Below are 25,159 nucleotides of genomic sequence, written 5' to 3' on the forward strand. Positions count from 1 at the left end.
GGTATCCTCCTCCTCAGAGTCAGGGATCATCTGGTAACTGCTTGGAAAGCAGATACAGAGGGGAAAATGTAGAGCAAGTATCAACTGTAAGATGCTTGGTTGAACTTGAGAAATCCTCTGATAACAGCTTCAAGCATTCAAATGGAAAAATGCATCCCTGCTTAATATTATTGATTTCGTGTCTGGAGAAAAACCCACAGAATATTGTGTCCAGGCCGCTGGAGATGCTAACTGGAGCCAGACAGACCAATGAGGTCAAAGTCATTACTTTGGTGAAACAATGGAACTCAAACAGAACAAAAAGCTGGTAAAAACCCCCTGTGAAATCAGCTACACTTTCTGAAATTTATTAATTTTATTTTGCCTTGGCGATAATGAAGTCTTTTGGGGAAATCCTAGCTTTTTAACCTGATGGAAATGTAGTTATTGACTTCAACAGTGAAGACTTTACCATGCAATTGAAAACTGGGCATTCAAAATGCTTGTGCAACCATGATCCATCTCTTGCTTTGGTCTGAATTCGGAGGACTGATACCCCTGACTACATTTTATGGTGCTTTTATCAAGGGTAGGAGTTATTCACAGGAGCTATCGAAGGAAAGCAGATACCTGTCAAGGGAGAGCGCCAAACTCCTGAAAAAAGATCACTGACTGCTTCTTAAGTGAGGCTTGTGTACACAAATCTCCCTTACTCAATTAACAATAGAGGGATACCACAGATGTTAACCTTCCCACCCCCAAAATAGGGATATATTCCCCAAGGCTATATAACTGTATTTCCATGCAGTGCCCTCTGTATACTGAAATCAGCAGTGAGCAAAATGAGATCTCTGATCAAAGCACAAATTAACCTGTATACAAGAAGCTCCATAGAAAGCCACTGAACTTACAGGAACAGTAGAAAAATAAATTGCCTTTATAGAGTTAGCCATGAAACATGTGATTAGCATTTTCAGTTTGCAAAACATTCTCTGCTTGAGCACACCTCCTAAGCAAGATTTTTTTTCAGCGTTGGGACTAATCAGGTCCCAAGAGTTTGGGAACATCCTGGAAGAGGATTACATCTGAAATTATAATTATCCATTGGCCATTATTTTCTCTTCAGTTACGGCAGAGATGTGTATCAAATATGGTTATATACAGCAATGAAGAAGAAATTAAAAGGGGGGGTTGGGGTGTGCAGATTAGAAGCAAGAAGCAATCTTTTCCTAACCGTGGGGCTGAAGGAAATGAATGCTCAGTGACAGCACCTCTGGCAGTCCTGGGTGTTGAAGTCTCTGTTAACACCAGGCCTGGAGCTCGGGCTCTATGTACTGCTTGAGCCTGACATTTGCCCTTTCCTGACGTGGAGTAGAGCTGGGAAATGTCAACAGGCATAACAAATATTGCTGCATGTACCTGGCAAGTCACTCATGAAACACCCTTATGACTGTTTACAGAGCCTTGTAAGATGGCTTTGCTTTCTGGAAATAACAGATGTACTGGCAATACACTGAAATTTGGGGTTTTTTCAACCCAGATTTTTGTGTGAATTGCCACATCAGCCTCTACTTAACTGAGCTCAATTCTCCTACAAAAACAAAAGAAAAAGCCTTGAAGATTCATCCATTTATGGGTTAGGCTTATTTCAAGAGGGATTTTTCTCCAAAGGTCTAAGCAGGTATTTTCATCTGTATCTGCTTTTTCTAAGAAAATAATCTCCTGGTTTTATGTTAAGAAAACATATTTTCTAATGTAAAATATGATGCTGACCAGTGCCATCAGCAGAAAGCCGGACTGCAGACAATAAAGTTTTTAAGATTACAGTATGGGCTTTCTTGATATGTATGCAGTGTGTCTGTAGTTTCTACTGTCCTTTCTAGGAGCCTGATCTTCTGTAGAGTAAGTAATCTAAATATGCTATAGTGTGAAGACTAGATTGTATGCTCGGTGTATAGACATACGTTGCCATTTTTCCTTACCAACACCTCCCACTATTGCTCTCCATGTAAACGCATTTCATTTGCTGAATTCAACCTGTCAACTGTAACAAATATGTCCTAATCCTATTATATGCATCACAGTTCACTAACTACCACGCAGGACCCAGCAAGCCTTTTTCTCTTTGATCATCCCAGACTTGTGCACTGGCCAAGGGCAAGAACCATGAAGTCTGCTGAGAACAAATGTGGAGAGACAACCTGCAAGGCACAACACCTGAGCACATTGATATAAATGACAATTGTTTAAAAGGTACCTCAACTTCCATTTTACAAAGTTCATTACTGTAGCAAATGCTTTAACATCACTTTTTTCCCTCTGTTTCTCTATTTCCATTTGTGCTGCTGTGATTTCTCTGATTTCATGGTGGCATAATTGTTGAATATATGTCTGAAACTGTGACTCAATAATTGTAGCTGTCTGGTCTCCCTTTTCACCATTAATTTTATTGACTTCTTTTCTTAGGAGACTAATATTGCTGTGAGATCATCAGGGGAAGAGCTCATGGAAAAGAGGTGTAGAAAATAGAGTTTCTGTCCCATGGGAAATTCAGACATTTGAACAATCCTTAAAATTGCAAACTGGAACAAAATATTACATTTTGAAAAACTGACCATTAACCAAAGATTCTGAAATATTTGGGTTTAGATATCTGGGAATGATATACTGAAACACTCTCTTTGAACCATATACATGTTTCATTTTAATGCTACTCCAAACTTTTTATTATATAAAAATAAAACTTTCAGACTCTTCTGTTTTATCCAGTTACATATGAGAGAGAATGGTAAAAGTTGAACCTTTCAGGTAATTTCCCTTCAAAACATTTCAATCCTGGAAAAAAATTGGGTTTTTTCCAGATTTTTTAAGAGGAAGGAAATTCTTTTAGAAATTTTCTAAGCCTTACATTTCTAAATTCCTTTTGGAAACCTGCAACCAGCTGCTGTACAAAGACAAGTTTTTAGGTAGCAAATGTGAGCATTTCAAGATCATCAGTGGATTAATGTCTTTATTTCAGTTTGCAAACAGAATCTTTCATAGGGGCCATGAGACACTGTGCAGACAGACTGCAATTGCAGATTTGTTGGAGCTATCAGACAATATTGAATGTCTCCCGTCCAAATGCTGAGAGCTATGAGGCTCTATCGACTTCACTGCAGAAGCAGGCCACAATGAATGAGATTCGGGAAAGGATTAAAAAAGAGAGGATAACATTTCCTTATCACAAAAACAGTCCACAAAAGTTTGAGCCTTTCATTCAGGTTTAAAATACTACTGCTTTCCCGGGCTGTGCCACTAGACAACACATTGACTAAAATAGATGTTAAGATATATTAGTGTTCAGGCTGTTGCTAGTTCTCTTGGCTAGGAGGAAGGTATTGTATATAATCAGTTTAATTTTCATATGTTTATGGCACAACACAAAGCTGCACAGTTTGGATGACAAACATGGCAGGAAAGTTTTCCTTTTTCCTCTCTCCCCCCTCATCCAAATTGCTGTTTTGATTGCAATCATTAAGGGAATAATAAGGGAATAACACCAGCAATTTTTTTTTTTTTTTGCAGCAGGTTTAAAAAAAAAACCCCATGACCTTAACAAGTCCTTTAACGATTTTGGACAAAATAATGACTCAATGAATTAATTTAGTCCTCTTGTACAAATTAACTGTTTCCAAATTATGCCCGTATAGGAATTGCTTCACTCAGAACTGAAATATGGCCAGGCTTGCTCAGCAGCAAGGTGGCAGCCACAGAGACAAATGGTGTAACTTTGTAGCTTGAGCAACCCTGGACAGGACACTAAGGCAAAGCATTTCTCTTGCAGTCGTTTCCATGGTATCTTTAGCACCCACATACAGCAAGTAGAACATCGGTTGTTAAAGTCTCATCCAAATAAATCCTACAAAGTAAATTGCATGGAACCCAATTTATCTACCTCGAAATGAAGTTTGCTGGGATTTGAACCTGTGGCTCCAGGAAAATAAATAATAATAAGAAAACCCCACCCAGGAAAAACACCCAGGCGTTTCAAACCAGATGTACAAATCATTCAGCCATTCTATAAGCTTTAAGACATAAATAGTAAATTTGAGACCATTTGCATTCATATATATTTATATAAATCTATACATAGCTGTACCTACATTTGCCTGAGATTCATCATGCCCATTGATTTCTGCTAATTCCTTGGCGCTTTTTAACTGCAAAGAGTAAACAAAAAACAAAACAAAATAAACCAAGCACATTACTTGAGTATTTCACACAGTTATCTTTGATTTATTTGAAGGAGCATTTTATAAAGCTTCCAATGAGAAAAACAGATGGAGCATATAATTCTAATGAGTTTTTGCTCAAACCATTTTGAAACCAACATACTTAAGGCTTGATAGGTTGGGGAAAAAAAAAGGAAAATAATAAGACTGGGTCATTATTTTTTAAATAATAAGATTAGAAAGTAGTTTCAAGGCATAAAAAGTGCACAGAATTGGCTCTCAAGAATAATAAACGATTTCATTTCCCATTCTTGTTGCTATTAATTTAAACTTTACAATATTTGCAAGTTGCCACTAGCTAAATAGTGTTTTGCTAATGGTTACTTCTGAATGATATATTTTGAGCTGTTTAAGATGCCAAAGTGCTACTGTACATTCACATCCTGAGGAAGCATCTAAATAACTGACATGGCTCCTGGGTATGACAGAAAAGGAGGTGAGGAGAAGAAAAGCTCTTTGATTTACCCAATGGCAAGAAGAACTGAGGAGACACTGCCAATTCCAAAGATATGATCTGAACTAAAACTTCCCCCCCTGCCTCCATCCCGAATTAGCTTTTTCGGGAAAATCCAGATTGCACAGTGGACTGTAAAAATCATTTAAATCATTTGCAGGAAATTTAAGGGATGTCCTAGGTCATGTCTTGAGCCACAGTGAAATAAATATGCAGTCAATTATCCTGTGATTGAGCAAACACAGAAAGGGGGAGACAGCACAGCTCTTCTGAGCCTATAATCCATGGATGTTCATGCATTTAAATGACCTAACCAGAACCATTTGCTCTTTAAGAAAAATCTCTGAAGAGTCATGCTTTTATTCTAACAACTCAGAGTAGATACATGAGTTTGGGTGAGATGGGTAACAACAAACAGAACTTCTGCATTTGTTGTTTTTTGCCAAAACAGCTGGGATTGATTTAACTTCATGATACAGCTATGATCCTGAATGACAAGAGTCCTAAAATCCGGGTGAATAGGAACACTATTATGTTTTGATTAGGTATCTGACTCAGAAGCGTTGGTGGACTAACACCCTAGCACATCTAGGTTGCCTCCAAAAACTTTTTGCTGTGTGGCAGGTACAGTTAAACTGTGTATGATTCAGTTCCCAGCTTCTCAGTTTCCCATCTGATAACTAAGGTCTCTGTGCACCTTACTGTGCTGGGTTGTAAATTGCAGCAGTTCAGGAATTGCTGCTCAAGCCACTAAACCAGCCCTGATGGAGAGGGAAGGAGGTAGAAATCTCTGGTAATGCAGTGTAAAGGACAGCTGGGAACTGCGAACTCATTAGGGATCCTGGTTCAGTTCGCTGATGCTCATCTTTTGATACCCCCAAAAGTCTGCAGTTCATACTGACAGTAGGGTCATGCATTTCCAATGATTACTGCACGATTTCCCTGCACTCAAAAAAATAACTGTCCTGTGAAACCACCTCACTGTGAGGATGGCTGGTAGGAATGAACCCAGATAGCTACCTCCAGCCAAGCACCAAAGCTAGGGATTTCTGCATCACAGTGTGACCAAAAGAGCTGTTTCCTGAGTTTGCTGTTTCTTCATTAAAGAAATCCACCTCTTGTGAGCAGTCATGTTGAGATCAACTGAATATGAGGTCAGGAGAGTGTGCTCAGGTAGGTAAAACTGCTCTGAATGTTAATGCCATGTCCTGAGTGTCTGAGGCGTGCTGTTCATTACTTACCTGTCTCCTTTCCTTTTCCAGGCTGATAAAGTGCCATCACCCCTTGGTGACTGCCAGCTTCTTGGACAATGTTCCACATGTGTTCTGCTGTCATCCAGACACTACTCTGATGTGAGAGTGGGATCTAGCCTACACTGGTCTGGCACCTACATGATCAATCTCCCACCACCATCGCCCTGGCACCAGTCCACTGATTAATTTAATGCAGACAGGACACTTGAGCATTTCCCTCACTGTTATTGTCTGCCATACTCTGAAAATGATGGCAGAGCTCAGGTAAGAAGGTGCTAGCATCCCCATCTGCAGTAGGACCACTGCAGAAGGAGGTGGAGGTGAACTAGAAGAAAACTTTAATGGCTGTAAATGTGCGGCCGCATTCCCACAGGCTAAAGGGGTAAAGTCCCTTTTTTCCCCAATATTATTTTCCTCTAAATTCAGACTGAAATTATATTCATTACTCATATCCTTTGCAGTGAAATATTGGAATAGGAACCTCAGGAAAACATAATGTAGGAAAAACAGGACCTGCCTTACCACCTAGGCAGGTTCCACCACAGATTGGTGGAGAGCGTGATGTCACCAGCAGAGAATATGCTGAGGCAACACACTGAGCTAGTGGAAGTAACTACCCTTAGAGGGAAGGAGAAAGGTTCAGGACTTAGAATTCTGTCTCCAATGCATCTAATGCCGTGGTTGGGGTAGGTCTGACTCAAACCAGTGGGTCTGAAACCCTCTGACAACTGGAGCTGGCAGCCACAGGAGAGATTTGATCCAGAAGCCTTTTGGCTACAATGATGCAATGTGGAGCATGAGCAAATGGGATGCCTCCCAGCAGGATGTTCCATCCTGGATGTGGATGGGTTGGTGAAACTGGATCAGCAAGAGAAATGCTGAGCCAGCCTATGTGCTCAGCCACAGCTGCACCTCTCCGTGCAAACATGCCCGTGGTGAGGCAGGTCAGGATCCCTTTGCCAGCTTGAGATGAAAGGGCAGATTTTAGCAAACATATCACAAAAACGAGCTATACAATCCAGGCGGGAGCCCAGTGCTATTTATTTTTTAAAGAAGTGTTCATATTTACTTGACTCTGCTGGATGATTTTCAATACCCATTGTGGATAAAACACACAGATGAGCTGTGGTGCTTGTAAAGGAAAACTGTGAGCCTTGGCAAGTGGGGGTCATTACTGCCAGGGCTTCTGCAATTCTGGAAAGTTTTGGAACTGGTTCAAGGGTTGTTGGAGAAGCACACTAGCTGTGTAGCGCTCCTTAGGAATTCTGGCTACTTACAGTCTTGGCCTTAGGCTTGTTTCAGAACTAATTCTCAAGAGAAATGCAGATCCATCCTGCCTTTCTTCCAGCTACCGTTTCGCCTGTCTGCCTAGCATGAGTGCACATTTGATTCGCAATTAGTAGGAGTCTGCAGAGACTCAAAAGTCATCCCTGGTGGTCCCTCCTGGGGTCGAGCATTGTAAGATCTTCCGATATATTTTTGCAGCATTTAATTGCCACCAAGACATAAAAAAAAACCTTTATGCATTTGGTTTCTTTTTTTTTCTTAAGTATTTTATAGCACTATACCTTTAATGCCATATAAAACTGTAAATGAGATGCAATTAATTCATGAGATCTGGTGGATTCTGTTTATAAAGATCCTGTCATTACAAAATCCATTCTTCCTCATGATGCTTTGTGTAATACAGTCTTGCACTAGTTCTCATTTAAAAGGTTATCTTTGTAACCGTTAAGTGCTAAGAACATGTATCTGAACATAAAAGCTTTATTTTTTTCCCCCAGAATCTAAATTATTAGTTTCTAGAATCTATTTGTCACAAGACACGTTCAAAGGCAAATGTCAGACGGTGGAACAATGCCACGGATTTCATAACGAGCATTAAAAAAATCTGAAATAAGCATAATTTTCCCAACATGTCCATTAAATGTATAAATCTGTCTGTGGACCTATTCAGGCATGCCTGCTGAAAAACATCGAACACAAGAATCATCTGCGTTTTGAATCTCTGCCATCTAGGCAATTCAGCTCCCACAGTCTGTACACTGCAAACACTTAACCAAGTCACTAAATACTTTAGCTCAAAGTTTATATAGAAAGGATCAAAATACAGGTCTTAAAGCAGAGACTGTGCTGGCGTGGCACAGGTGGGGATTTGTGATTTCATTGTGTCCGAGCCACTGTGCTTGTATGGGCAGCATGTATTTGTATGTGTTGAGCTTGCTCACAGCACTCTGTCTCATCTCCAGACTTGCAATTTAGCACTAGATTTTTATTCTCACTGTGTTAACTATCCATCTTAACATGCTTATAAAGCAATGCTGTCAAATGAACTTCTCAGTGTCATAGAACATCTCAATATCAAGGAAGGTATGATAATCAGATTTACAGAGGGTTGCTTCTCGCTGCTTAAATAAGTGCATTAATAACTACTTTTCTTTATGACATTATGAGAAAGGTTTTTTGTATAAACTTATTTGCATGAGTAACGCTGGAGATGCCAAGCTCTGTTCCTTCAATACTAGTCTTAAAAGAAAGTGCTGGTTTGTTTCAGATATATTTGTTTTTCAGGCATATTTAACTCTCCCAACATTTTTAATTTTTTTTAATTCAGAGCAAAATCACACTTCACTGATATTTATGCAGAATAAAGTAAGAGGAACTGTTAGTCAAGACATAAAATTCAATATTAGACAGCATAAAATAAGGGTCCCTTTTCTCTCTGTTTCCTCCAACTCCATGTAAGCCTCAGCTGCATTAGCAAATGCTAAACAGAGCAGACACACGGGCCACATAAGGTTGTGTCTTGCTCACAGCACAGGCTGTGGTCAGACTCCCATGGATTCTGGAGATGAAGCCATGAGTTCTCCATCCCTTTAGCATGCCTAAGCCAGCATTTTCTCCCACCAGAAACACTCACCTGTTCCTGCAGGACTTTAAGCATCGCTTGTGTATGTGTTTGCTCTTCCTTGGCTTGCTCCAGTTCGGATTTTTTGTTATTTAATTCTTCCTGTATGCTCAGCAATTGCTGCACAAACAAAAGGAGTTTCTGGTTAGCATCGTCTGGATCCAAAGCGGGTTTAAATCCTCAGCTTGATAAATCCTCATTTCAAACAATGCTTCGCGGTCTGCTCCTACATTTATTATTGTTGCATAATCTGCTGTGTCTAAATGGACCAGAGGTAAATTATTTTCATCTGCATCTCCTTCTGCAGCAGTGCTCCACGAGTAATGCATCTGTTAATGTGTGTTAAGCTATTTGTTACATTAAAGTAGAAACTCCTGGTACAGTATATCACCCACAGAGCAACTGTCACATTCATCTGAACCAAAATCTTATTTGTAGAAGTATATGAGGTGGTTTTAATAACACTAGGGTAAACACTATGGTACATAAATAATTTAAAAGCACAGCTCTTTAATATAATTAGTCATTGGCCCACAGCCATTTTCATTCTATGCAAAGCAATATTCTGGAAAGCTTTCACCATGAGTTGCCAAGAAGACAAAAGCTTGCCCCCCACCACCCTTGTGCTATTTTATTAAATCAAGAAGACTGATGCCCTACAATCAATATATCAGCCAAGAAGACTGCTGATCTGAACTGTCAAAACAAAAAGCTATGATATAACCAAAGCCTATTTTTAGAATGAGAATTCTGGGATGTAGGGACATCTTTAATAGCCCATATTCCCTGGTCTTGGCTGCTTTTTGGTTCTGCCTGGCTTTATTGTGACTGTCGAGAACAGGTCAGTAGAGTTAATTAAATCTGAAATTATTATATATTTTTGTATTGATGTGATGAATGTTAGACACTGGTAAAGATCAGTGGGAGACAAAAGGGAGATTGAAAAGGAGTTTATGGTGCTTTCCTTTGGTGATCAAGAAAGGTAACTCTGATTCACAGGGGCAACATACTGCTTGTAAGCACACTCCTTTTGAATGCCAGGCTGGATGGGGCCCTGGGCAACCTTGTGTAGATCCAGGCCTGGAGGTTGATGGCCCTGCCTGTGGCATGGGGGTTGGAACCCTATGATCCTTGGGGTCCCTTCCAACCCAGACCCTTCTATGATTCTGTGATTGATTCTATGAATCCGTGATGGATTCTATCGCTACCTGAACCAGCAATTGCTTTACTAACTTGCATTACCGATCTAACCATGTATCTAAGCATCTAAGGCTTGGTTTATACTTGTGCTTAGAACTGGTAATGCTGATTCAGACTGATGTTGAAATTACAGATAGCAAGCCTAGAAATAGTCCCTGTCCTTGTTGCATTGCACTGTAAGTCCGAGGCATCAAAGGACCTGGTGCCAGTAACATTTCCAAAGCTGTTTGGAAACAGATGACATTACAGGGACTGATGGAACTACTGGTAGTGTATTTCTGTTGCAGGTGAACACCAGTATTATGGATTAATTCAGCCACTGAAATAAAAAAAACATGTAGGTATATGTCTGATTATATCTAGTGCACTCCATGGTCCAGCCGGGTAGCTTTTTGATGGTTCTTGACTCCTGGACTAGTCCCTGGGAACTTTCAAGAGGCATTCAGGTATTTGTATTCACTCCACCACAAAGTATGAGTATTTAAAATCTCAAGATTTTGCATAGGTGTGTTCACTGAAGTTCCTGCCCAACCAACTTTTGAGTGAGAAGTTCTACATTAGCATTACCTGACCAGAGATGGCTTGCAATCTCAGTCCTGTGTTCATTTTGCCTGTTGGGTACTACCTTCTACATCTTCAGAAGATACACTGAATTTGTGTATACTGCCATAAGTTACACACTGATACCTACGCAGGTCCTTAGCAGAGTTACAGCTTTCCAGGCATTTCATAACTTTTTGCTCAAAAGGGACCATTTAGTGACTTCATGTACCTTCCTGCTATTACAGATCATTAAGCTTCATGCACAATAGCTCTAATTGATGCCTGCAATTTAGAAAGAAGGGATTCCAATCCTTGGAAGAGAAGCAGAGCATTACAAAACACCAGAAAAATATCATAAACCTTTTCAAGGGTCACTTGCTGAGACACCTGAGTTTGGTAAGCAGATGTGTCACGTAATAGGATCTAGTGGAATGTCTTCTCCTTCCTGGCCGTGACCTGTTTGACCTCACACACCTGAACACTGTAAGGGTTTTGAAGTGAAAGGAGCCTTTGCCCCCCACCTCAGAGTCTTCTCTGAGCAGCCATGCCCCACCAGTGTGGCCACCCTCTGACGATTCAAAGGGAAGAGCCAAAATGAACGAAATATTCTTGCACAAAGCCCAGAATGAGTGTAGTCAATTATGTACTAGGGAAGTCCTTCTTGTCTCCAGGCAATCACCTGAAACCTGGAAGCATGATATTTAATTCTTGTCATTATTTCAGTGCAGTGCTACAAGTACTAGGGAATCTGGGGAGGACCTCACAAGAGATCTTGTTTGCTCCACAGACTCTGAAGGAAGGGAATAGCCATGCATATCCGAGGAGAATATCACCACCACCCAGACTACACCTTCACCCTGGTTCAGAGATTTCGCTCCAGCTTCAGGGAGAAACCCTAGAGTCCCTCCTACTGAACAATAGAAAGTCACATTTGGAATGAGTTTTCAGTCCATCTCTGCCTTTTCACTACTGAATAACTGTTACAAATGTGAACCCAAGTTTCACTTATGGATTGAACTGATACTTCTGCCAGAATTGGTATTTCCTTCCCCAGCCTACCCACCTCATCCACATGGTTCTTCCATGGCCAAGTTCTACATACCACAGATCAGCTCACAAACTTCCACTGTTTTATTTTCACATCTCCCACTGTGATCTCCCACTGTGATTTAGACTAATTATATCCCTTTTCCTTTAATCATGACTTATTTCTGGTTTGTGTTTGAGGCGATTTTTCCATAACTGCCCAAGCATGGGAGGAATTGGTGTGGAAGACACTTTCTGAGAGCACAAGAGAGACAGAGAGAGAAGATCCCTCCATTCTGCATCTTTGTACATGTCTCTGGACCAACCAGCAACACAAATCCCAGTAAAACATCCAACATGCTCTGTTTCCTTGTGGCAAGAGGGTGTGCATCGTGGTTTCAGTATGAGCTGCAAAGCACTTGATAGGAGATAAAACCTTCCAGCAGTCTTAATGGTTAAAATGTCAACTACTGCAGGCTTACTGTGTGTGCACAGGCTCACATTTTCAAATACAGCACGCAGGTCTTATTGGCATGGGGGTGACAGACAGAGTTTCTGTAACTAAGGTACCATATTCCCAGTCACATATAAGACTTTTCATTCACAGAACTGGGACCTTCCCATCTAACCTTCAGAGGTGTCAGAAATGTTTAAAGCGTGTAGCCATCCCCAGGAGGTTTAACTTTCTTCCTTTTTCCTCTCCCTCATATTTATCTCTAAAAGCTGCAGAACCCACTCATTTTCCATGGGTCACGTTCTGAGATTTCCTTCTCCCGAGTGGTTCGCACTGCCACCAGGAAGTTGTAACAAGGAGTCACGCCTGCCAAACAGTGTATTTTTACCTTCTAGCTTCAGTTTGGAAAATGAAGAAATAGCTTTGGCTGAGAAAAAAAAAAAATCAGCCCAAGACAGACGAACAGCCTGAAAAATTTCAGCACAAACACGTGATGTTTGGCAAAATTAGAAGCAAATGGGAAGAGGATCTTATACTGGCAGGAATGAGGCAAGTTTCATAACAGGGACTGCTGTCATGCCTGCTTATTATCAGACAGCCTCTCTATAAAAAGTCTAATGAACGCTGCCAAGATGATGGTATTTAATTATTCAAAATTATTTTGTTTTTCACATAAACGTGCTTTTTAAAAATTGATCCTGTAGATATTTCTTCTGCCCTTCAGATTACTTGCAAGTTAACACCGTCATCAATTACAAGAAAAAATTGTTCTTGCATTTAATGTTTGTGCTGCCTTATACTGTTCCACCTATTTGCAATCTCACCCAGCATTTCTGACAGACCTTTCCCACGTGCTCACCCACCCACGCATCATTTGCTACCCCACTTCCCACCTGCTATATCCTGCTGGCTTGTCTCACAGCTACTGCCAGCACAGCTAGCAAATTGTCCCTTCCTTCAATCTTGTCTCACCTCTCTGGCCATTTCCTTTAAGCCTCAATGTCCCAATTCTGCGGCCCAGGATGGCATTCAGAAAACAGTCTCCTACTTTCCTCAGGCAAAGGAGTGACTTCTTGGTTACACAGCCAAGAAATACCTGGTTCATTCTTTGTTGTTTACCAGTGGTCCTCAGTGTGCAATTCTTTGGATCTCTGAGGGTTTTGCAAAGTAATGCAAGGGTCTCTTCCCTGAGCCAAAATCCCAGAGTCAGGAAGCAGAAGAGCATCTCATAGTGCCCACTGCAGCTCTGAGGAACTTGGAGAGAGACACCTGCATGGCCTGGAGCTCCACCAGCACCAGTCTGGAAGCTACATGCAACCAAATCCGTTTGTTGCCAAGGCCGCCAGGTTGGCCCTAAGAGATGAAGAGATGTAATGACAGACTAGTAGACATCACTGACATCCTCTTCCTGACATTTCCAGAGAAGAGACAGGAAAGGAGAAAGAATTAACCTACAGGTTGTCTCTCCAGAGATCAATCAATGCATTTTAGACAAAAAAACCCCAACAAAAAACCAAGCCGATGTCAGATCGCTTGTTTCAAGTGGCAGGTCTGGAGCTGCTCTGCATAGAAATGTTAAATACCACTCTCCAGTGTTAAGCTTCCTTCATTCATAAGGACCAAATCCTCCCTGCACATAAGTGGGTAGCTTATTTCTTTATGTGGGGGGTGGAGGATGTGTGTGTTTTGTTTTGTTTTTTCGCACATTCCCACCTCCAATGCCGAATCTCTGTCAGAGACAGTTCAGTACCGCCCATATTGCGTAGTTCTCAAAAGTGCAGACAGAAAATTACCATCTTAAACCAATCTTCACAGCTTCTGAAACATTAAATATAGATGGCATTATTGAAACCAGCTGAATTACTCAGACTGCGTACAATGCGGTGCCAGTGTGGCCAAGAATGCTAACAACCGCACAACACACAGTGCCTCAAAATATATGAGAAGCCCTAAAGGGAAAGTAATAGCTTGCTGTTGTGCAGCCATGAAATATTCCTTCTCTTCCCTCTCCTTCTCCCTGCCCACAGCTCTTCATTGCTCCCCAAAAGGCAGTGTTAACATGTGTGCATTTTAATATAAATTATGGAAGTATGGTCACACATCGAACCTAGCAGGACAGAGGAGGGTCTCGGAAGGAAAGCATGGTTTCCAGCATTAAACCATCAACTTAGCATGCTACGAAAAGGGAGGCAGATTGGAAGAGACCACAGAGCCTGAGGCTGTACTGAAGATACTGTAAGGCTGACAGAATAATGAAAAAGCAAAACCAGCCTTTGCCACAAGTTCAGCAGTTATACTGCTGAATAGTCCTGCCTCTGCTATTTTGGTTATGGTTTTCTCTAGGGCTGTTTGAAATAAAGTGTGTAAAGGTTGCAAAGACCTTGAAGTAAAGAAGAGCAGACAAAAGAACACCTCTGAGGGGGAAGTACTGACTTTGTTCACAGGTTGTGCAGGCGGTTTCAGCAAACCCAACCTGCCCAGCCATGGGAAGGAGGCATGGATTGGTGCCTATTCCTTGTGTATCCAGAAAAAAATCTGTAGCAAACTCTTCTGAAATGAGAATATCAATCACAGACAGATGGTCTTAAACAGACTAACTGAGCGTGCTTAGTTGGATGGCCATCTTCTTAGACACCTTGTGAACACAGGTGAACTGATATATCCTCTCTGTATTATGTTTGGGGGCAGCATACTAGTCCCCACTTACTACCTGTAAGGAATATATCCCTGTATAGGAGAAACAGGGAGATCCAATTCACTAGGTAGGTACCTAAAATGAAGGCAAAACTTACGTGCCTCAAATAGGTAGGCTGTATCCCGACCAAGGTTACTTTTTTCAGATCTGATGAAACCAAGGCTTCCACACTAAGCAGTACCCCACAGAAGCAGTTTTCACTCATGTAAACGTGCAGTCCTTCCCCTTAAACAAAACTAGAATCAGAGATCCAAAAACTATGAAATCACAGGCACTGAAAGGACTCCAGAGTTCACCTAAAATTTAAAACACCCTAGTTATTTCAGAGGTTTTATTCTCTCCCCCACCCCCTGCTTCATGTTTCTGTGTCTTTTCTAACTTTATTTTATAGAAAGAGAAAGAAGTTAGTGTTTGCCAAATGAAAAAGGAAAAAAAAATATCCAGGATTCTGTGATTCTGTGAAAATAAGTGCTTCAAAATTCTTAGAAGCTGTTCACAGATACAGAGGGGAAGGATGGGAAATATTTCTTTTCAGAACACTCCTTAGCTAGAAGGAAAAGAAACAATGAATCACAATGAAATCTCAGGTACAAAACCAGTTGTAAAATAAAAACACAAATCCCTTGTCCAGTACTTCCATGGACTGTCTGGAAGAATGTTTTTCTCTTATTCTAAGACAGACAAGATTTCATATCACAAACGGCCAGCACATGGCAGGCTTGAATAATGAGAAAGTGACTTCCCAGCTGAGCAAATATGCATTAGTAACAAGACGCTGATGAGGCCAGACAAATCACCAAGGAAACAGGAGAATGTGAAAGACAAGTCAAAGAAGCTTTAGAAATGAACCCTCAAGGAAGTTAGCCATGTTGCAGCAGTAAGGGCAACATACAAGCCATTCTAATGTATGACAAGGCATCCTCTTTATTAAAATAAAGAGGATGATTGTGGATTTTTTTAAGGGAGTATAAAGAAATATGGTGTAGTAGGGCAATGTTTCTCATCCCTCCAAGCTCTTGGGGACCGCTTATGTCATAGTATGGGAATGGCATTGCTTGGGTGGATCATGGGGTCCACAATGACAGTAAGGTCCAATCACTGACTGCCCTTCCCTGGGCTGGTGAAGAGCTGCACAAGCACAGCTCCTGCTTGTTGGGTATCCACCAGCAAAGTGAGTGTTCCTGGCTCTTTGGCCAGAGGAAAAGACCATGCTGAACATGTTAACTCTCCGTGTTAACAACTGCTGAGGAGGCTGGGGAGCTGACGGGTGAGTGCAAATGGTGGCACTACCAAAGAACTCGGTCTAGCTGCTTATGGAGATGTTTGCCACACTCCCCTCCCACTGCTGTTAGACTGACTGCAGAGGTCCTACAGATTTACAGCACTCCGAGTATAAGCAGACAGGAGTGAACCCAAGAAATACGTCAAATGAGAAAACAGACAGATGGACACGCTCTAACTACCTAAAGGGAAGTTACAGAGAAGATGGAGACAAACTCTTCTTTGGTAAAGGGTGAATAGACACATTCATCAAAAAATATTTGTATTATATATAAGGAAAATATTCCACAGTGAGGTTGGCTATCCACTTGAACAAGGACTCACAAAGAAGCTGTGGACTGTCCATCCTTTGAGGTATGGAGAACATAGCCAGATAAGGCCCTGAGCAAAACCAAGACAAGTCCAGAGCTGACCTTGTTTCAAGCACAGGGATGATGTACTCCAGATGTCCCTTCTGACTGAAATTATTCTATGCTTCTAAAACATACCTAACAGATATCAGATAATTAGATCGCAATGTATTGTGTTTCTATGTGCCATAGTAATTCAGACACACCAACTGCAAGAGGCAGTTTTTGGCGTTGGATAGCAGATGTAAAGAAAACATGGATTGTACACTGAATAGCATAAGACCTTGTTCAAAATTACTTTGTTAAGTAATTTTTAAGTGTATTTCTTACTCCAGTCAAGAAAGACAAATTCTGTTAGGTCACTTATGGACTGTTGCAGCAAAAGACCCAGGTCCTTAGGGACCTTATTGAATCAATCCCTTCTCTTGAAAATTAACTTATTCAATTTACTGATACTTAGTGCTAACATCAAGGATCCCTCTCTGGGATCTAATTTTCAGGGCAAATTACACAAGGTCTTTGATTTTGATGGTGCTCTGTGGAGGTGGGAAGTCTGACCAAAGCCCATTATACCTCATCAATAAAGTTCCCTCCTACCTCTGCTAGATGAGGTGACAACATGTTACACAGCCCTTAACTTCATGCTCTTACACTCTGCTCTGATCCTGAGCAAAGGGAGATGCCTGGTCCCAAATGAGTATCACATTCCTCTTGCCCTCATATCCGTCCTACAAGGCAACCAGTTGGCACCTGGCACAAGGCATAGGCAAAAGAAGGCATGATCATCCATTCATACCAATATCCTCCAGCCTTTCACCTGTGCCTGCACGTTGTGGATACCTCCTCACCAGACAATGGTACTTCAAGTGTACAATCTCAGCTCTTCTTTCATGGGACTGCAAATGAGTATGATACAGCATGCTTTTTCCTCAACAAACCAAACTAGATTTTTAAAATTTTGATTTTCCTGTATTTTATTAAGAGAGGAAAAAAAAGACCTGATCCATTTTAATTAGAGGAAGAATGACATTAGGGATGAGAATTGATTTGGCCAGTGTTATTGCCATTTAACATAGTTCCTAGTAGTTCAAGTGGAGATCCTAGTAATGAAAGTATCACATGTATTTGGAAACTAGGGAATTAGCAAGCCAATGCTGGTATTTAGGATCTTTTAATGAATACATGTAAGATCACTAAACCATTAAACTTATGAGATCTGTCCTTCAGCACCACTAGACCAAGCCAACATGTTAACAAATATGCTTCTTGATTTCTTTCATATTTTAAATAAAATGTGTGCACCCCATTATTTCTCTCCAAAGAATTATATATTCTTGCTGCCAATCTCTAGCTTTACTGGTGGTAGCAGGCAAAAAGATGTTACCCGCCACCATCTCACCAGTAGAACAGCTGTTGAGAATATGGTGCTTAAAGCATCTGTGGTCCCTTATTTACACTTCCTCTAATATTGTCAAAGTGGTAGTGGCAGAAGTGGGAAATAATTAAACACTACTTTCAATAAGGAAAGGTTGTTAAACACAGAGGAGAACCCATTTGGCTTGTCTGAGATCTGGTAAATAATTGGAACTTAATTGCCAGCTGCTCTTTTTTTTTTAATATAATCAGAAAGAGCAAGTATTGTCTGGAAGTTTGAACATGGACAGTATTGTATGGAGCCTTGAAATAGAGAATACTTGTGGGAATATTCCTCAGTCTTGGGAGCAGACATATAACTTAACCAGGTTCTAAACATCAACCAAATGTTGAGAGAAAAAGACACAGGCCTGGAAGTGAACATAGGGATACTGGATCCGGTCCCTGTCACTTTTCTTGTATCCATTCCATATAAATTTATCAGTGTTGATCAATATTGTCACTACTACTCCAGTGCCACCTTTATAGGAAAACAGAAAGATCTAACTGGAATTCATACTGTAAGAGTAGTAATAAAAAATCCCACCTTAAATATTCTGGTCTGTTTATTCAGCAGGTAAAATGCAAAATAGAATGTGTAAGGTTGGAAGGGACCTTTAAAGGTCATTTGCTCCAAACTCCCTGCAGTAAGCTGGGACATCTTCACTAGACCAGGTTGCGCCATCAAGCCTGACCTTGAATATCTCCAGCGATGAAGTCTCTACTACATATCTAGGCAACTTGTTCCAGTGATCCACTACTCTCATACTGAAGAACTTTTTCCTCATATCCAACCTAAATCTCCCCTTTTTGAGTTTAAAACCATTACCCTTCATTCTATTGCTACATTCCCTCATGAACAGTTCTTCCACAGCTTTCTTATAGGCACCTTTCAGGTACTGGAAGGCCGCTATAAGGTCTCCCTGGACCCTTCTCTTCTCCAAGCTGAACAAGCCCAACTCTCAGCTTGTCTTCATGGGAGAGGTGCTCTAACCCTCTTACCATTTTTGTGGCCCTCCTCTGGACATGCTCCAACAGGTCCACGTCCTTCTTGTGTTGAGGGCTCTAAAGCTGGACACAGTACTCCAGGTGAGGTCTCACCAGAGCAGAGCTGAGGGACAGAATCACCTCTCTTGGTCTACTGACCACACTCCTTTTCATATAGCCCAGGATGCAGTTGGCCTTCTGGGCTGCAGATGCAGATTGGTGGCTCATGTCCAGAGCCGCCCAATACAAAGGACAACGTTTTTTATTTCTTTTATTTACTCTTCTCTGTAATACTACGTTTCACACAATTTTCACAGAATTTTAGGGGTTGGAAGGCTATAGTTGTGCATAAGCACATTGGGTGGATTATGTGCTGAATACGTTTGGTGAGCAAAAGGTAGGTGGATAAAAAATGACTACAAATCTTCTCTACATTTTGACTATTTTAATAAATACAGCCATAACATGCTCCATCTATTCAACAATTATATTAATTTCAGTGCTAAACTGCTACTAAAACCTGTATATTTAAAGGCAAATAGTTGCTATAATGATCATGGCAATCACATGGCACCAGTCAGCAATTCTCAGCCATCAGCACATGTGTCTGAGACTTCTGACATTTCAGAAAGTTTGTATGTGAGGAAAATGAATGGCTGTGACAGTTAACAATATCTGCAGAGGATGTGAAAGCCACAGACCTAAATGCCATCTGAGCCTTACTGGAATTTAATAGGTGGCAGATTGGTTAGAAGAGTGATGCGAGGAAAAAAAAGCGCTCACTATACCCTAACCTATTAGCTACTGAAACCTCCTGGACAGAAACATGCTCTTCCTTCCTGCTTCCACTGAAGGAAAGTAGGCCATGGGAATAACCAGTTCTTACATTAATTGCGTGAAATAAAAACCTACTTTTCATATAGGGTAGGAAATACCTGAGCAATACCGTATTTGCTTGTTGGAAAAAAATCCCTGCTAGTTCAGTGAAGAAGACATCTGAAAACAGACTAGTTCTGCCCCAGTGGCAGGGGATATTAGAAACCCATTTCATTTCAAAGCCAGAGCAGTGAGGCCAACACTAGCTACTTCTGGCTTTTCTACTCAGAATGTACTGTACATTAAAGGTGTATAATCTTGCTTAAAAAAACCCTAAGAGGTGACCCTTATGCCACCTCACCTAGACAAAAGTGCTCCTAATCTGCCTCACAGTGACTGTACTGTGGAAGCTGTGTTCACTCCACAGTCCTTGTCACCAAATATGTACCCATCCTACTTCAAGGGAGCAGTAAGTATAAGGAGGGAGCTGCATGGAAGCTCTTCTCACCCTCCCAACCACAATGGTGAGGCATGTCACAGACCAAAGTGTCCTTCCCTGGATGAACACTGAAAGGCCGAAATCATTGCTAGTCATCTGGCATTTATCAGAGCCCTTGAAAAGAGGTGTCTATGTCTCAGATGTATGTGCTATTTATTTTACATGCTCAATTATTAGTAAACTGCAAAAGACAGTCCTCAGTGGGTAGGAAATGTCAGGAGCAATGTGGCCTTTGCAGTAGGACCTCGAGTTGCATATTGAACAGCAAGGACAGGAAGGAATTGAATAGGTGATGATTAACTGCGTATTTTCTGTCCGCAGCACTGAACAGGGAAGGGTCTCTGAGGTATACAAAGCAAAACACACAAGCAGTAGTTCTGGCAGTCCTCAGGTTTGAAATCTGCATTCATATTTGAGTGAAATTGATATTGTTTGGGGAGAAAAAAGAAGACAAGACAAAAGAGGACTTTCATCCTACCGCATCAGTGACAGCTGTGTGGGTCATCAACAGAGCCAGAATATGTTCAGTTTCTTGCTGAGAAATCCCGAGCTGACAGTCGATGGCACCCACAGGAGTGTATCAGCCTTTATGTCAGTCCTATGCCTACCACCCACAACTGTTCCTATTGTTCTTGCTTTCCACCCGAGCACATAATTTAGAAGAGGCACCCTGCATCCCCATCTCATGTAATAACCCCATGGCTAGTCTTTAATGCATCACCGCCAATGAAGGGGAGCTTGTGCTGTCATTGTGTGTTAGGAGTATGAATCTGAGCTCAGATAATGAATCAGGCCCCTTAGGGAATGGGGGCAATGAGGTGCCTCTTAAATGTCCCAGATACACCTGAGCCTGTGCAATAACAGAACTGTAGGCACTGCATACATTTTCTGGAGAAAACATAGGTGGAAGCATGGTTTCAGTGGGGTTTTCTGGATGACATTCTTGCCTACAGGGGCTTAAATTAAGCCCATCATGCTCAGAAAGATGTGAGAGGAAAGAACACAATCACAAACTTACATGATGCAATGAAGCTCCATACAGAATTACCAGTCTATTAGCAAATAAACTAGTTCAGGAATCAGTACAGCTATGCAAGCATGGCCCCATACGTTGGCTAGTTAAGCCTGATGAAAAGGTGGAACTAACTTGTTCAATGAGAGAGACATGCTAATGGATGTGTACTCTGTAGAACTTAATGAATAAAACATTACACCAATGACTGTGCTATGGAGGTGGCTTATGAACAACCCTGGATGACCAGTAAAAATCTAAAATCAGAGGCATGGAGAACCTCTCCTATGAAAGTAGGCTGGAAGTTGTGTTGTTCAGCCTGGAGAAGGCTCCAGGGAGACCTTAGAGCAGCTTTCCAGTACAGGGGCCTACAGGAAAGATGGAGAGGGTCTGTTTACAAAGGTAGAGTGATAAGGCAAGGGCTAATGGCTTTAGAAAAGTCCGAAAGAGGGTAAATTTAGATTAAACATTAGGAAGAAATTCTTACCTGTGAGGGGGGTGAGGGCCTGGCACAGGTTGCCCAGAGAAGCTGTGGCTGCCTCCTCCCTGGCAGTGTTCAAGGCTAGGTTGGATGGGGCTTTGGGCACCCTGGTCTAGTGGAGGTGTCCCTGCCTATGGCAGTTTGGTTGGAACTAGACAAACTTTGAGGTCTCCTCTCCTCTCCTCTCCTCTCCTCTCTCCTCTCCTCTCCTCTCCTCTCCTCTCCTCTCCTCTCCTCTCCTCTCCTCTCCTCTCCTCTCCTCTCCTCTCCTCTCCTCTCCTCTCCTCTCCTCTCCTCTCCTCTCCTCTCCTCTCCTCTCCTCTCCTCTCCTCTCCTCTCCTCTCCTCTCCTCTCCTCTCCTCTCCTCTCCTCTCCTCTCCTCTCCTCTCCTCTCCTCTCCATTCTATAAAATTAACTTGGATATGCACTAATGAATGCCATCTCCTATGTGGCAATCTGACATTTTTCAAAAGCAAGTAACATTATCAATTTTAGGGGGATTTTATATAGGGTGTGGAAACCACATCATTAATTCAATAGCAACTCACTGTAGAATTCTGAGTTCTTGTTTCAAAGCATAAAGGTGGCAAGTGCATGTCTTTGGTGGACAACAAACAAGAAAAGCAGAGTTTTGATGCTTTGTTGTTGGAATGGCTGAAATGTTTTGATGAGGGGTTTTTTTCAAAAGAATTTTGCATGCTACTCCACAGGGAATATGCTAACCTAAATGGTTAAAATCTGGAGAAATTATATACCCACTGAAAACCGAGTCTTGTAATGGCAAGCATTGAGCAACACTACTGGGTGATGTTTTCTGTGGTACCTATGGGCACGTATCTGGTGAAACATTTCAGACAGAGAGACAAGATGTAAAAAATTGTTACAATTGTGCTGTGGAGTATTGTAAAAATAGTTACAACTAAAACATCCTTCCTTCTCATCACATACTTTGTTAGAGAATACGAAATACTGCTAGAAAAACAGCCGTTCAAAAAGTGATCTGCTTGGTATGTGTGTTCTCATATAGAAATAAATTGAAGGCAATACCACCTATGCAGCAGTGACAAGTTAATTCAATTTCCATCTCAAAATCAGGTAAAGTGTATCTCATTTGTTACCATGGATACAAGACATTACTTCCATTTGTTTGAGATCTCACAGTGGGTATGAAATTAAACTGTGACACAGTTTTATGGAGGAAGTTGACTAAACCCCCCATAAGTTCAATGTCATTAGTCCAAAGGATTTTCTTTTTTAGGCACACTAAATAAGCAGGTTGCTACTACTGCTTATAAGGTATACTTCACAAGCAAACATCTGTGTGATTTTGCTGATTTTACTTTGGATCAGTAGGAGTGATGGACGAGAAAATAAACATCTATTTCATCAGTCCTGCAAATGTGGGAAAGAATGTCCAGATGGTAGAAGTACATTAAAAATACATTGATGTTGTGTTATTTGCTATTGTTTGGCACCAAATATGTTTACAATTTTTTTTTTAGATTCTGAAAAGCCATCCACTTCTTTTCAGATAAATTTGCTTTTCAGGCTGCCACTCAAATCACTTGCTCTCTAGTTTTCAAAGTCAGAACAAGAAGAGGTCTGTGAAAAAGCATGGGACAATGAAGAAGCAAGAATGCTGACATACATGTAGGGTTCAGGAATTCAATGGCATTCCATTTACCTTTTCTGGAATTAATTTTAATATATACAAAAGGATAAAAGGGAATACAGGTCTCTTGTGAAATTATTACTACTCAAGTCCTGGCTATATGTTTAATATTTCATAGAGAGACCAATTTCCATAGATGCTGAGCACCTGCTATACTGATGGATTTCAGCTAACGTTGTCATCTCTCAACATTTACAAAACCAAGCAGAGATAAAATAGAGTCTACCTAAATCAAAGGTTTATTTCTAAATATTCATGCATGAACTGCATGAAAAGTACAAAGGTTATGGGATGTCATGACTATGGCTAATCATTGATCTCCAAAGCCATCATCCAGCTGCTTAATTGACTGATAATTTCCCACCAAATATTCTGAACTCCACCTCCAGTGTTTCTGTGTTGCTGCCCTCCTCAGCATATTGTCAGACCATATTATCTGCAATGTCTTCTCCAGCTCCTTGGGCCATCTCTAATTATATCCCATTGGGAGTTAGTAGGTCTGACCCCAAGGTGACAAACTAGAAAAATTCAGTACCTCACAGCAAAATTGTCACGAACATGGAAACTCTAAAAGGAATAGGACCTACAATGTCCATTGCTAGTTGAACAGAGAGGTAAGTCAGTCACTCTCTGTTATCGACTTGCATTATTAACATTTGCTTGAAATAACAATAGAAACCTATTTATATTCTACCAGTTGATTATTCTTCATCCAGACCCCAGGTAGGAAATTATAATGATGCAAAACGAGCGTTAGGGCTCTAGCATTTTGATTTAGTAGTATTTTGTGCCCACTTTTCATTGATTTTAATGGAGAATTAACACCAGGCTGAAATTTAGCACAATATTTATATATGCAGTTAGATTTAATGAACCCAGTGATCTTTAAGTATCCATTTATATAAGGATAAGATTGTGAATAGACCTCAAGCATGTCTAAAGTATACTGAAACCTCAAGTATTTCTGATTAATAACTTTATTCCTAAATTCAGGACAGATTTTATTACTGAATTGTCAATGACTTATTTTTTCTTTTTATTTTCCTTTTCTTTTTGCTTTATGCTTTTTAAATTTTTTTTCCTGTTTTGTTTTGTTGGGGTTTTTTTGGGGGGGTGTCAGAATTACTCCATCATACCATACATCATCCCAATTTGGAACAACAATTTGAAGGGCTTTATGTTCATATAAACACACATGTAGGCTTGTCTTTTGCTGTGTTGTTTGGTGTTAGGTGAGATTTGCAGACTTGTTGGACTTGACGTGCAGTGTGAGAGCAATGCAATTCCTAATCCAACTAGGCAGCTCATATTTGCAAGAATAAAAAAGCAGTTCAGTGCAATCTGGAAATGGGCATAGCTTGGCCACTTCCGGAATCTAAAATTGGGGAATGATAGAGGAACACACGTGTTCCTTCAGGGCTCAGATGCTGGAGGCCAAATTAATCTCTGCAGTGACATCTTGAGAAGCTCCATTCCAGATGGGAACTCAATCCATTCTCGTGGTGAGCCACTACCCTAGTGCTCTGCAATGTAGTGGCTGAATCCAGGGCAGAAATGAAGTTGGACACATCTATGTTTAATGAGAGCTGCTTAGAATGTCAGACGAAGCAGCAGGAGCAGTCTGGATGTGCTTGGCAAGATTTGTCCTGCACAACTTCAGGAGCATATGGACAAATAATGGATAAGATAAAAAACTTTGCTGCTGTATTAAACCACTTAAAAATTGCCCGAGTGAAAAGGTTACATCCATGGGTCAGCATAAATGATAAAACCTCTGGAGATAGCAATCACGTTACTGTCCTCTTGAAAGTTGGCAGGAGGGTCATCTGGAGGAGCTGCAGTTTTCTCAGCCATCCTCAAAC

The 25,159-nt window shown here is 41.0% G+C and overlaps 1 protein-coding gene across 1 annotated transcript in view; it reads right to left on the reverse strand.

Annotated features, from left to right (window-relative positions):
- Positions 1–25,159, reverse strand: part of ENOX1 (ecto-NOX disulfide-thiol exchanger 1) — a gene marked incomplete at its 3' end in the record, with an annotated part of 141,719 nt that overhangs the window by 18,228 nt on the left and 98,332 nt on the right. The window contains exons 9-10 of the mRNA XM_084274476.1: positions 8,881–8,988; positions 4,125–4,181 (exon numbers count right to left, since the gene is read on the reverse strand). Of these exons, the coding sequence (XP_084130602.1) occupies positions 4,125–4,181; positions 8,881–8,988 (165 nt within the window). The remainder of the gene's footprint in view (positions 1–4,124; positions 4,182–8,880; positions 8,989–25,159) is intronic.

Source organism: Gallinula chloropus (assembly GCF_964237585.1).
Source record: "Gallinula chloropus genome assembly, chromosome: 1".
Lineage (NCBI taxonomy): Eukaryota > Metazoa > Chordata > Aves > Gruiformes > Rallidae > Gallinula > Gallinula chloropus.